Source organism: Capra hircus, chromosome 2 (genome assembly GCF_001704415.2).
Source record: "Capra hircus breed San Clemente chromosome 2, ASM170441v1, whole genome shotgun sequence".
Classification (NCBI taxonomy): Eukaryota; Metazoa; Chordata; class Mammalia; order Artiodactyla; family Bovidae; genus Capra; species Capra hircus.
Window position 1 is genome coordinate 79552451 of NC_030809.1, and position 12637 is coordinate 79565087.

Sequence of the window (12637 nt, forward strand, 5' to 3'; positions counted from 1 at the left end):
ACAGTCAAACCCTCTTACCTCACATTCAATAGATTTTCATTTGCATATTCATTGGAGGTCTCAGTACACAGCTTTTCCAATGGCAACAGAATATACTTTGTGGACTGGCTCCCCCTCAGGCAGAATGAATATATGTAGTAAGACTCCTAATGCCATTTTAAATTTAATCAATCTGATGAATTCTTGTTTAGAATTCTAATGAGTAGTTAAAATTATCTTAATTATCAATTAATCATATCAAAAATATTTATAAGCATAAAGCTATCAAAGAAATAGTAATGTTTTTACTCTGAGAATGTAAATCAGAAAATGGCTTGCTGCTCCTGAACACCATTGAAAATGCTTCTTCATGTGGCTCTTTCAGTTATCGTTATTCTAAACACCACAAAGAATAACAAGCAATAGAAGCAGTGAGAAATTCAAGTATGATGAAAATTAACCATGTAGTGGGTGTGAAGAACATATGAATTGATTTTCCATCTGACTATCTAAATCTGCACTTATTGTAGAAGAACTGAATGTGCATAGATTGCGTTCTAATTGTTGCACAATCTACTTTGCACTAATGCTGGAATTTTTATTATTCATTAGGGTTAATTTTTTTCCCAGTAGGAACATATTTTAAATGTAATACAAGTCAGTAGAGAAATATATGTTAACGTCCACTTATGAACTGTAGAAAACACTTCATGCAAGCACAGCTATAGCATAAATTAATAAGAATCTCTTTTATATCCAAATATGTAGTAACCTGATATTTCCAAAGCAATGTGTTTTGAATATACTAGATTGTAATATCAACAAAGTAGTTTTGATTTTAGATGGAATTCTTGATATTATAAGATATACTGATATAGTATGTATATATTTCAAATAAATCTAGTTTTTAAAGACATGAGTTTTAACATTAGGCAAACTTGGATTAAAAATATATATATTTTGGAGTTAAAAAGATAAGGTTTGTAAAACTGATTTTGCCTCATCATTTTAAGCCAGAGTCAGAATATCTATCAGCCCTGAGCCCGGTCAACGATAAGCATTTAACACAAGATAGTGTTCATTTTTATTATTAATTTTTGTGACTTGAACTTTGATATACTCAATTTAGAATAATTGCCACTGATTATTTTGAATTAATTATTAGATTTAATTTTTATATTTGTTATTAAGACACCAGGAATGATATTCATTATAATTCAATATTAAGTATTTTCTATATATTTTTCACATGTAAGGAAAATTGCACATTATTTGCACATACAATACCACTCAATTATTTACCCAGAACTGACGGCATACAAGTTCCTCCATTTTGACAGTAGTTGCTACAGTGGTTGATTTCACATCTTTCTCCTGAATAACTAGGCCAACAGTGACACCTCAAATCACCCTTCTCATTTAAAATGCATCTTCCTCCATTTTCACAAGTCAATTTGCATGAATCATCTGGTTATAAGAAGAAATGTACAAATTAGCATGCCATTCAGTAGATGTTAGAGTAAGAAAAATTCAAATAAAAATTAAATACTGACTTAACTTTTTTTCATAAAATTCCAAAACTAAATACACCTAATATAAAACTAGAAGAAACAAAATACTATCTGAAAATAAAGAATCAGATTTCAACTATTGTTGAAGGTGAACACAAATATTCAATTAACTTTTATTCTTTTTCAGGCTTAAAGTGCTATTTATCATTTTTTTATATTTGTTAAAATATTAAACAATAAAACTAACTGAAACTTTCTAAAAATAAAATATTTTCCAACCAATAAGTGTTTTTTCACAGTATGGGGAAACATTTCTTATTTTTCAAGGAATGTCTGATATTAAGCCAAACTAAAATATGTAAGCTAAATATTATAGTATATATATGTAGCCATACATATAATATATATAATATAGTGTGCATATAGAAACAAACACACACACACATATATATATAAAATTTATAGTATAGGGAAACATTTAAATGAAAAAATACTCTTTGTTGTACATACTTATATTTATAAACACACAAAACAAAAATTTACTTAGATTTGATACAAGGTGGTGATAACTGTCAGAAACATCTATTTCCACATATAAGCTGATTAGGCATAATTTGCCTACATAATACATTTTGGCTTTGAAAAGGAAATGATGATCATTCCTTGAGGTCACAGAGTTAGTTTTAAAAATATGATAAATCTGATTTATGATAAAGATTGGTTTGGAATCATTTTCTGGATTATTTTTTCTATATGTATAGACATGGCCTTTCTCCATTAGAAATACTGCTCTATGTAGACCAGGGCGCAATATCCAATGGAACAAAGACAATTAACATTTTAAGAAGCAGTCTATCCAGAAAATACCTTTTTCTAAAATCATGCTTATTTTGTATGAAGTCAAAACAGCCTATATTCTTTACTCAAGATACATTGACCTAGACATAGCAGCAGCTTGAATATATCACTGCAATAATCACAAGAACATCTTAAAGAGCCTCAGTGACATTAAATGACAACAATTCAAGTATCATAACTACTGTCATAAATAGAGACAATCAGCAGTGTCAAACAAATTCTGATATTTTTGGCATTGCAAAACAGCTTCCAATACTTTTTCAAGTAGGGAGGTTTCAGGTTGGCATTACTGAATTCTGCTTTTGTAATATGAAATACTCTCTCATGAGGCACTATATATATACACGGTATAAACAAAGTGACAATTGATAAGTAAGATTTGTTTTTAGGTCCTGGTTCTGCTCCTTACTATGCATAAATTAAACTATCCAAGCCTTAGTTATTTCTACTTTAAAGTAGCCTTAACAACACATGTACAACTTAACTCATAGATTTGTTGTGAATATTAAATAAGAAACTTGAAATTAAAAGTTAGAATTATAGAGCTTTGTAAATTTCGAAGTACATAAGTAAATACCATACACATACACACAAATGGGTATACAAGGTGTACTGCTAAATTTCAACAGGAAATTGAAGCACTCATTTGGTAAATTACCAAGTGACAATCCTTGTGAGCATTATGTACTGAGTGCCCATGAGGTGCACAGAGAATCCAGCTCACATGGAATGGAATCTGTGAAAGCCAGAAGGTGAGCGCTGGAGGGACTCAGTGAAAGTTACTAAGACTGGACTGGATTACAGAGTGTGAAGGAAGGAATTGAAAGACAGGTGAATTTGAAGAGATAAGCACAGTGTCACAGGAGACTCTTGGATGTCGGACTTTTCCTCAAAAGCAGTGTTAAGTCTTTGAAAAGTCTAGAATGTCTAAGAATGTCTGCAATGATGGGGTTAGACTGAAAGCAAGGGGACTATTAGGATTCAGTTTAAATTGTTCAGGCTGGATAAGATGATGGCTTTAAAATAATGTAGGATAGATAAATGTAGACATATTCTAAAAATAACTAGAAGATAAAAATCACATCAGAGGGAAAGGAAAAACTAAGATAATCCTTTAGTTTCAAACTCAGGGGCCATAGGACCTAAAGTGTTTTATCTCCGAATATATTAAATTGGAAATACCTATTTAAATGAAGTGGGAATCTCTAGCAAAGGGTTGAATATAGACATCAAACTCTCAAGAAAGATCTGGAGTGGGAATAACATTTGCTTAGTTTAAAACTTACCAAAACATTTCTAACTCTTTTAGCATGAAACATCCTAAGTGGAGTTGTGAATGTGAATAGTGAAGATAACTATTAAAGGTATTATGATCACACTTAGGATTACTGTGGGAGTGTGCAGTTTCACTGATGGATGTTCTATGTAAAACACAAAATCTCTACATGTTAGGATATGTGCATTTCTATAATGTGCCTCATTAGGCACCAGAAATTTGAACATATAACACTGTCTGTTGAAATGAAAGTGGAGTTACAGTCTTTCAAAACCTAACTGTAATAGTTCTATAATGAAAATGGAAGCTGCTTTTGTCAATATCTAAATTGCCCCCAGAAGCCAAGCTCCAGCAATTATAATCAACCATAGGGAAGAGCAAGTGAATACTTTTCCAAGAATGGGTAACATTTGAATTTCAAATTTCTTACATGAAGATTAAAAATACTCAGTGTACTCATCATTTAACAATAGCAGCTAAAGAAAGGCAAGTAATTACAAAGAGCTGAAAAAGTTAGTTATATCAAATGTCAGGAAAAATGAATTGGCTTTTATCTATACTAATCGATCATTCTAAACTCCATTTATTTATATACTTAACCAAAGTGTTCCAAGTTATCCATTACCAAAGCTCATATATATAAAAGCCAATGTGAATAATTTTAACACTTGCATTATATAATATATAAGATTTTTAAAAAATTACAAAATAAATGTTGAGGCATTTTCTGTAATCATGCCTTTCAGGTCGGGTTGAAAACATAAAACTAAAATTTCTAAGAGTTTAAGATTTTGGTTAAATGTGTATTTAGATAAAATGCTTCCTCGTTTAAAACTTACGAAGTGAAAAGTGAAAGTGTTAGTCACTCAGTCATGTCTGCCTGTTTGTGAACCCGTGGACTGTAGCCCACCAAGCTCCTGTGTCCACGGGATTATTCATACAAGAACCCTGTAGTGGATCGCCATGCCCTTTCCAGGGCATCTTTGTGACCCAGGGATTGAACCTGAGTCTCCTGCACTACAGGCAGATTCTTTACCAAAAAAAATTCCTTAATTTTTTTGCTACCTTCATGACAGGTTTATATTAGAGTGCTGTGTGTCTGTTTTTTGCAAGGCATTGTGCTGGCACTTTCTGCATGTTACTTCTAGCATTTTCCAACTACTCTGGACATGGGTACTTTGGGTGGATTGGAGGCACTAGAGTGCATTATGGTGAAGACTGTGGAATGCCTAGGTCCACCTTAGAGTACTACCATTATTAAGTATTTTATTAAGCATTTTAGTCAGTTGAACCTCTCCATACTTCAATTTTTCATCTGTAAAAATAGGGACAATGAGAATATAACATCATCGAAGTTTTGTGGGGGTTAAATGAAATAATGTGCATATAACATATTCAAAATATGCCTTGTACATAAGCCTGCAAGGTATTTATTCTTTTTACCAGTAGTGGGGGTACTTACTGTTAATTTGATTATACACAGAAGAAACTGAAACTGAGGGAGCATGATGCCAAAAAAATTAGTTAAGTCATAGACCTCGGGGCGGGGGGCGGTTCAAGAGAGAGGTGATATAATTATGGCTGATTTGTGTTGTTGTACAGCAGGAACCAATACAACATTGTAAAGCAATTCTCTTCTAATTAAAAAATACATTTTAAAAAACACAAAAGAAAAGTAATTAAAAAAAAACTTCCCTAAAAAAAAAAAAGAGGGGTAGATTTTGGTTTAATCCATAGCATCACCTCACCCCTAGCCAAAGATCAAGTTCTTCCTATGTCAGTCAGTGAGTCAGTTCAGTTGCTCAGTCATGTCTGACACTTTGAAACCCCATGGACTGCAGCACGCCAGTTCTCCCTGTCCATCACCAATTCCCGAAATTTACCCAAACACATGCCCATTGAGTTGGTGATACCATCCAACCATCTCATCCTCTGTGGTCCCCGTTTCCTTCTGCCCTCAATCTTTCCCAGCATCAGGGTCTTTTAAAATGAGTCAGCTCTTTGCATCACGTGGCCAAAGTATTGGAGCTGTAGGTTCAACATCAATTGTTCTAATGAACACTCAGGACTAATCTCCTTTAGGAAGGACTGGTTGGATCTCCCTGCAGTCCAAGGGACTCTCAAGAGTCTTCTCCAACATCACAGTTCAAAAGCATCAATTCTTCAGCACTCAGTTTTGTTTATAGTCCAACTCTCACACCCATGCATGACTACTGGGCAAACCATAGCCTTGACTACACAGACCTTTGTTCACAAAGTGATGTCTCTGCTTTTTAATATGCTGTCTCGGTTGGTCATAACTTTCTTTCCAAGGAGCAAGCTTCTTTTAATTTCATGGCTGCAGTCACCATCTGCAGTGATTTTGTAGCCCAGAAAAATAAAGTCAGTCACTGTTTCCCCATCCATTTGACATGAAGTGATGGGACCGGATGCCATGATCTCAATTTTCTGAATGTGAACTTTAAGCCAACATTTTCACTCTTCTGTTTCACTTTCATGAAGAGGCTCTTTAGTTTTTCTTTGCTTTCTGCCATAAGGGTGGTGTCATCTGCATATCTGAGGTTATTGATATTTCTCCCGGCAATCTTGATTCCAGCTTGTGCTTCCTTCAGCCCAGTATTTCTCCTGATGTACTCTGCATATAAGTTAAATAAGCAGGGTGACAATATCCAGCCTTGATGTACTCCTTTTCCTATTTGGAACCAGTCTTTTGTTCCACGCCCAGTTCTAACTGCTGCTTCCTGACCAGCATACAGATTTCTCAAGAGGCAGGTCAGGTGGTCTGGTATTCTGATCTCTTTCAGAATTTTCCACAGTTTATTGTGATTCACATAGTCAAAGGCTTTGGCATAGTCAATAAAGTGGAAGTAGATGTTTTTCTGGAACTCTCTTGCTTTTTCAGTGATCCAGCGGATGTTGGCAATTTGATCTCTGGTTCCTCTGCCTTTCCTAAAACCAGCTTGAACATCTGGAAGTTCATGGTTCACGTATTGTTGAAGCCTGGCTTGGAGAATTTTGAGTGTCTTCCTATGTATTTGTTGATTTTGGATTATTGAATCAATTATTTGTATTATTGGTTTCCCACATGGCTCAATGATAGAGACTCTGCCTGGCAAGTCGGAGATGCAGATTTGATCCCTGGGAAGATGTACTCAAGAAGGATATGGCAACACACTTTCATATTCTTTCTGGAGAATTCTGTGGACAGAGGAGCCTGGGGGACTACAGTCCATGGAGTCGCAAAAGAGTCAGACATGAGTTAGTGACTAAACAACTACAAGGACATTGACATTAAGTAAAGGGGCAAAAGGGAGGTTATATAGAAGAGACAGTCTTATTTATTTATAAAAGAAAAGCAACAAAATCTGTCTGCAACTTGGTAATTTAAAAAACAAAAAACTTCTAACACCCAAATCAATGTAAATGTCACACTAGTAGCATAAGTTGTGTGCTTCTAGGCGAAGTACAAATCTCTCTCTCAGGAGTCTTTCCCACCTCAACAACAGTGTAAGTAGACAGTGCCCAGGAGGCATCTTTGAGAGCACTGCTTATGGTTGTCTGGAACTAGTGAAAATGTGGTACATCCTCTGCAAGGAAGGAGTTGTTGACATTTTGAAGAATCTGTTTCTGAGATGTTATGTAGAACTCGCAAATAGGTGGGGAAACAATGGAAACAGTGAAAGACTTTATTTTGGGGGGCTCCAAAATCACTGCAGAGGTGACTGCAGCCATAAAATCAAAAGGCACTTGCTCTTTGGAAGAAAAGCTATGACCAAACTAAACAGCATATTAAAAAGCAGAGACATTATTTTGCCAACAAATGTCCATCTAGTCAAAGCTATGGCTTTTCCAGTACTCTTGTAATCATGTGAGAATTGGACTATAAAGAAAGCCAAGTGCCGAAGAATTGATGCTTCTGAACTGTGATGTTGGAGAAGACTCTTGAGAGTCCCTTGGACTGCAAGGAGATCCAACCAGTCCTTCCTAAAGGAGATCAGTCCTTGGTGTTCATTGGAAGGACTGGTTGGATGTTGAAGCTGAAACTCAAATACTTTGGCCACCCGATGTGAAGAGCTGACTCATTTGAAAAGACCCTGATGCTGGGAAAGATTGAGGGCAGGAGGAGAAGGTGATGACAGAGGATGAGTTGATTGGATGGCATTACCAACTGGATGGACATGAGTTTGAGCTAGCTTCGAGAGTTGGTGATGGACAGGGAAGCCTGGCATGCAGCAGTTCATGGGGTCACAAAGAGTCAGACACAACCGAGCAACTGAACTGAAGTAGAACTCGTGGCCATCCACAGTTCACCTGCATGACTGTGTCAGAGTAGTGAGTGAAAAATGCACCAGATAATGTTTGAACATGTGCATGTAATTCTATTATTCTGTCATCACAATTGAGATCATGGAAACTCTGATTGGGAGAACTGGTAAGGAGGAAGGGTTCATCCTAGTACTAGGGAGAGCACCCCTTTTCAATGACTGGCACTAAAATACTCTTCCAAAAGACCAATCAAGATTCACACTTAGCTTTCCATTAAGCATGTTCCAACCTACCATCCAATAGCAGACTTTGCACATCAGACTTACTAACTGGAATAAATGACTCGTTATTTTCTTTACATTCAATGGTTTCATGAGTTTTCAGACAGTTTCTTCTGTTTCAATGTCCTCTTCATTCATTCCTGCTTAACCTAAATCTAATTTGCCTTTGCAGATCTTATTCTAAGGTCATATTCTATAGGAAATTCTAATCTTTTGGATAATCATCAAATTTTTCCTAACGGTTTGGACTTTGTCTCTTCTGTAGCTTATATCACCATTCCCATAAAGATCTATTTATTGGTGTTTGTGTCAGTCATCATTTCATCTTTGTAAGATCTTCAGCTATGGATATTCAGCACTTTAAAATATATGTTAAATAAAAGAGCTATGACAGTTTTAGACACTGAGTGCCTTAGGAAATGCAAAAGTGTTTAGATGGAATATAACTCTCATCAGAGAACAAGGAGAAAATGATATGGGCATAAAGATGCTGACAGAGAACAAAAATTCTGTGTTCACGAAAAGAGTTCATTCTAACAGAGAAATATTAATGCAGCAGGTAGGAAGCCCTGCTATGAAGACATCCTAAGTGTGTGTCTCACTGGAAAAATGTTTGCTGTGACCTTCAAGTAATTTTGGAGCATGGTGCTTTTGTCTGTGACATAAAATTAATGCGTTGATTTTCTTTTTTCTTAGCATTTTTTCCCATTATGGCTAATGTCTTGAATATGAATAAACTATTGAAAGTCTGTCTGGATATCCCAGACACAATTCTCCCTCAACCCTTTTCAAAACATACTATTTTTGGTTTTTATTTTTTATGTTTTGCTATTTAATACACTCTAACATCTGAAATAATGTTTTGGGTTTTAAATGTTTGTTCCAACCTGTAGCTTCTAAAGCATAAACTGAAACATTTGCAGTTTGCTTCTAACTTAGTTCTTGGTTTCTAAATTAATGTTATACTTTGCTCATAAGTTCTCAAAATGTTCATTATATTTATTATTAATAGGAGTAGTAGTAGTATTTATTATTAATCAGATTTTACAGAGGAAACTAAGACTTAGTTTCTAAATAAGTGTTGGCACACAGAAGTTCAATATAAAGTTACTAAATGGATTTGGTAGTTTGGTTCAAACTAACAGCTGACTGGTACCCTCAGAAATATCATTATCTTAACTGATACAAGAGCTATATAAAAAGGTCCCTTAATTTACTCTTTCATGCATGGTAGGTGCTCAATGCAGCTTTGTAATAAGTGTACAATCAACTAATAGGAAGTCATTATCAGAGAAAATAATAGCTTATATAGGCACTCACAAACCAGTGATATCATGGAAATGACACCAGTGATTACTGAGTAGCTAATTCTGCTCAGTTTCAGTAGTTGTGAACATTTATTCTACACAGTGATTCATTATTTACAGAATAATGAAGTTTACCTACCTAACAAGCTGTCATCATTGCAGGTACCATTAATCAAATATTTTCCTTCTGGGCATGCACAAGTGGCCCCAGAAGGATTCAGTAAACAGAGGAATTCACATGCTAGATCCGAGCATGGATTGGGTACTGATCAAAACAAAACAAAAAAGAACACAACTATAAATATAATAGGTTTCAGAAACATAAAATTCAACAAGGTTAAATGATGAATTAGCAATGTTGAAAAGAAATAACGTCAATTTTTTTTAACCAGGAATATATTATTTCAATATTCCAGTACTCCTTTATAGATAAAAAGAAATTACTAACCAATATCTATGGTAGCTCAGTGATAAAGAATCCACCTGGCAATGCAGGACACTCGGATTTGATCTCTGCATTGGGAAGATCCCCTGGAGAAGGAAATGACAACCCACTCCAGCATTGTTGCCTGGGAAATCCCATGGACAGAGTAACCTAGGGGGTTGCATGCCTCCATGGGGTCACAAAATAGTCAGACATCATTTAGTGACTAAATAAAAACAACAACTCAGCATCTATTATTAATAGAAAATGTACCTTAATTTACATTTTCCATGAGGGAGAGGAAAATCAAACACATAATTTGTCACTTTTCCTTTGGCAAAAGAGTTGATCTGAGACACAGAAGTACAGTTTAGGACTATTGTAAAAGTCAAGCCAACTGAAGTCTTTGGGATCTAATTCTCATTTTAAGTAGTTTCAAGACTGGTTTAACAGACAGAAACAACTCCCTTTGATATTTACAAAGGCTTAGAATCCATATGTAGTTGTCTGTTTAGAACACAAAAAAACATGACTTTTTCTCTCTAGAAAACATGTCTAATGTGGTTTCCTTCCCATCAGATGTGTGCATGGATAAATGGGCACCACATTTATTTTTGTCTAAATTTCTATCCAATCAGTATCCTCTAAAGCAACAGCTGGTTTGTGGCTTTCTGTACAGAATCTGTCATTAGAATGAAACAGAAATGACATTGAAAAAGTGAAATGGTGACTATGAAAGTTGCTTTCATTGTGTAAGAACCACTACTCAAGTACCTATTATACTTAGGGCAGACTTTATATATTTTTCATGAAGGTGGCAATATTTGACTATGAATACGAATCAGACAGAACTAGAGGCTGAGAGGGTGATGTCCTCATATTCACCTCGGAATGATGCGTGTCAGATCATTGGTAAAGAGCAAAACTATGAATAGAAGAAGGTTTTAAGGAAGTATTTGTTGTTTTAACCTGATTCCAGAACTCATTTGATGCAATTCTTACCTTTCCAGATCATAATGAATGAAATTAAATCCTTTTTATTCACCATAAGGAATAATTATTAATATAAGTAAATCTTAAACATTAATTTGAAGGGTGAACTGATACATAAACTCAGATCACTTGAATTTCAGCCACATTTTATTTCTTTGCTCTTCAATATTTTATGGCTGTGCTTGAAACATATCTTTCAAGATACCAATGTCAAATATTTATCTTTTTTTAGGAGAGAAAGTAGTAGTAACAATCATAAACAATCAGAGAAAATACAATTCTTGGGAACAGTTCTCCTCGGATACCTTTAAAGATGAAATGTTAGATCTATAATTGTTACTTGGTTATCAGTGAGTGAAAAGGCTAATGATAAATTTCCTTACTTGCATGGTTTAACTATAGACATATCAGGTTTTATTAAGAATTTAGAAGGAAAAACATAGTATGAGAGAAATTTTTAAAACAAATTTATTCTAATTCCAAGAAAACACAGCCAAATCCTGAAATTTTCATATCTGTTATAGCAGAAATAGAAACTTTTGCATTATTTATATCTTGCCTTTGATAATTTGAAAAGTCTGGTGCATCAAAATTCAAGTGACTTAACTTACTGGAGTTAAGTCACAAAAAGAGTTTTAAATTTAAAAATTCTTTATTTTGAGAATCATAAGAAAGAAATTTTGCCAAGATAGACAATAGTATAAAATATTATACTTACAATCTAGTTGTTTATAGCGATGAGAAATCAAAACACCTTTGGTTTTGTCAACATCTAAAGCTAAGTACTCTACTGAACCATGGCCAAATTTTTGTACTCGAAATACACCATTTTTAGGACCTGCTCCATATATATAATCTTCAAAGACATCAATCCTGTGTGGATGTAACAAACCTAGAATTTTTAAAAAATGGAGTTATATAAGTTGCAAATGTAAAGTCAGTCAGTCAGTCTTAAGAAAACTAAGCTTATCCAAGATCATATCAAAAATCTTATTCCTGTTCATAAAAACTTTCAGAATTAGAATATTTTTAATATTAGCTATAAAATTGATGACTGATTTATTAGCAATAAAAATATGTAGATATTAAACTTATCACTCAGAACATAAAAAACATTTCCATCATCACTTTAATCAATTTTACCATCACAAAGCATTTCCTGGGGGGCTTATTATACAGAGCAATCTTTTCCGTTGTACAGTTTGCAAACAAACATAAAGCTTACATAACATTGATAACCACTGCACAGAAACAGTTCACAAAATTCTCATTTTCTTGTGTTTCAGTTCTCAGTCGTGTCTGACTCTTTGCGACCCCGTGGACTGCAGCACACTAGACTTCCCTGTCCTTTACTATCTCCTGGAGTTTGCTCAAACTTGTGTCTATTGAGTTAGTGATGTCATCCAACCATCTCATCGTCTGTCCCCCTGCTTCTCCTTCTGCCCTAAATTTTCCTAGCATCAGGGTCTTTTCCAATGAATCAGCTCTCTGCATCAAGTGGCCAAAGTATTGGAGCTTCAGCTTCAGCATCAGTCCTTATAATGAATATTCAGGATTGATTTCCTTAAGGATTGACTGGCTTGATCGCCTTACTGCCCAAGGGACTCTGAAGATCTTTCCCAGCACTACAATTCAAAAGTATCAATTCTTCAGCACTCAGCCTTTTTTCTGGTCCAACACTCACATTCATACATGACAACGGAAAAACCATAGCTTTGACTATCTGGACCTTTATCGACCAA

At 34.7% G+C, this 12637-nt stretch overlaps 1 protein-coding gene across 1 annotated transcript in view; it reads right to left on the bottom strand.

Moving 5' to 3' along the window:
• Positions 1-12637, bottom strand: part of LRP1B (LDL receptor related protein 1B) — a 2198408-nt gene that overhangs the window by 107078 nt on the left and 2078693 nt on the right. The window contains 3 exon segments of the mRNA XM_018062463.1: positions 1282-1446; positions 9618-9743; positions 11614-11787. Of these exon segments, the coding sequence (XP_017917952.1) occupies positions 1282-1446; positions 9618-9743; positions 11614-11787 (465 nt within the window).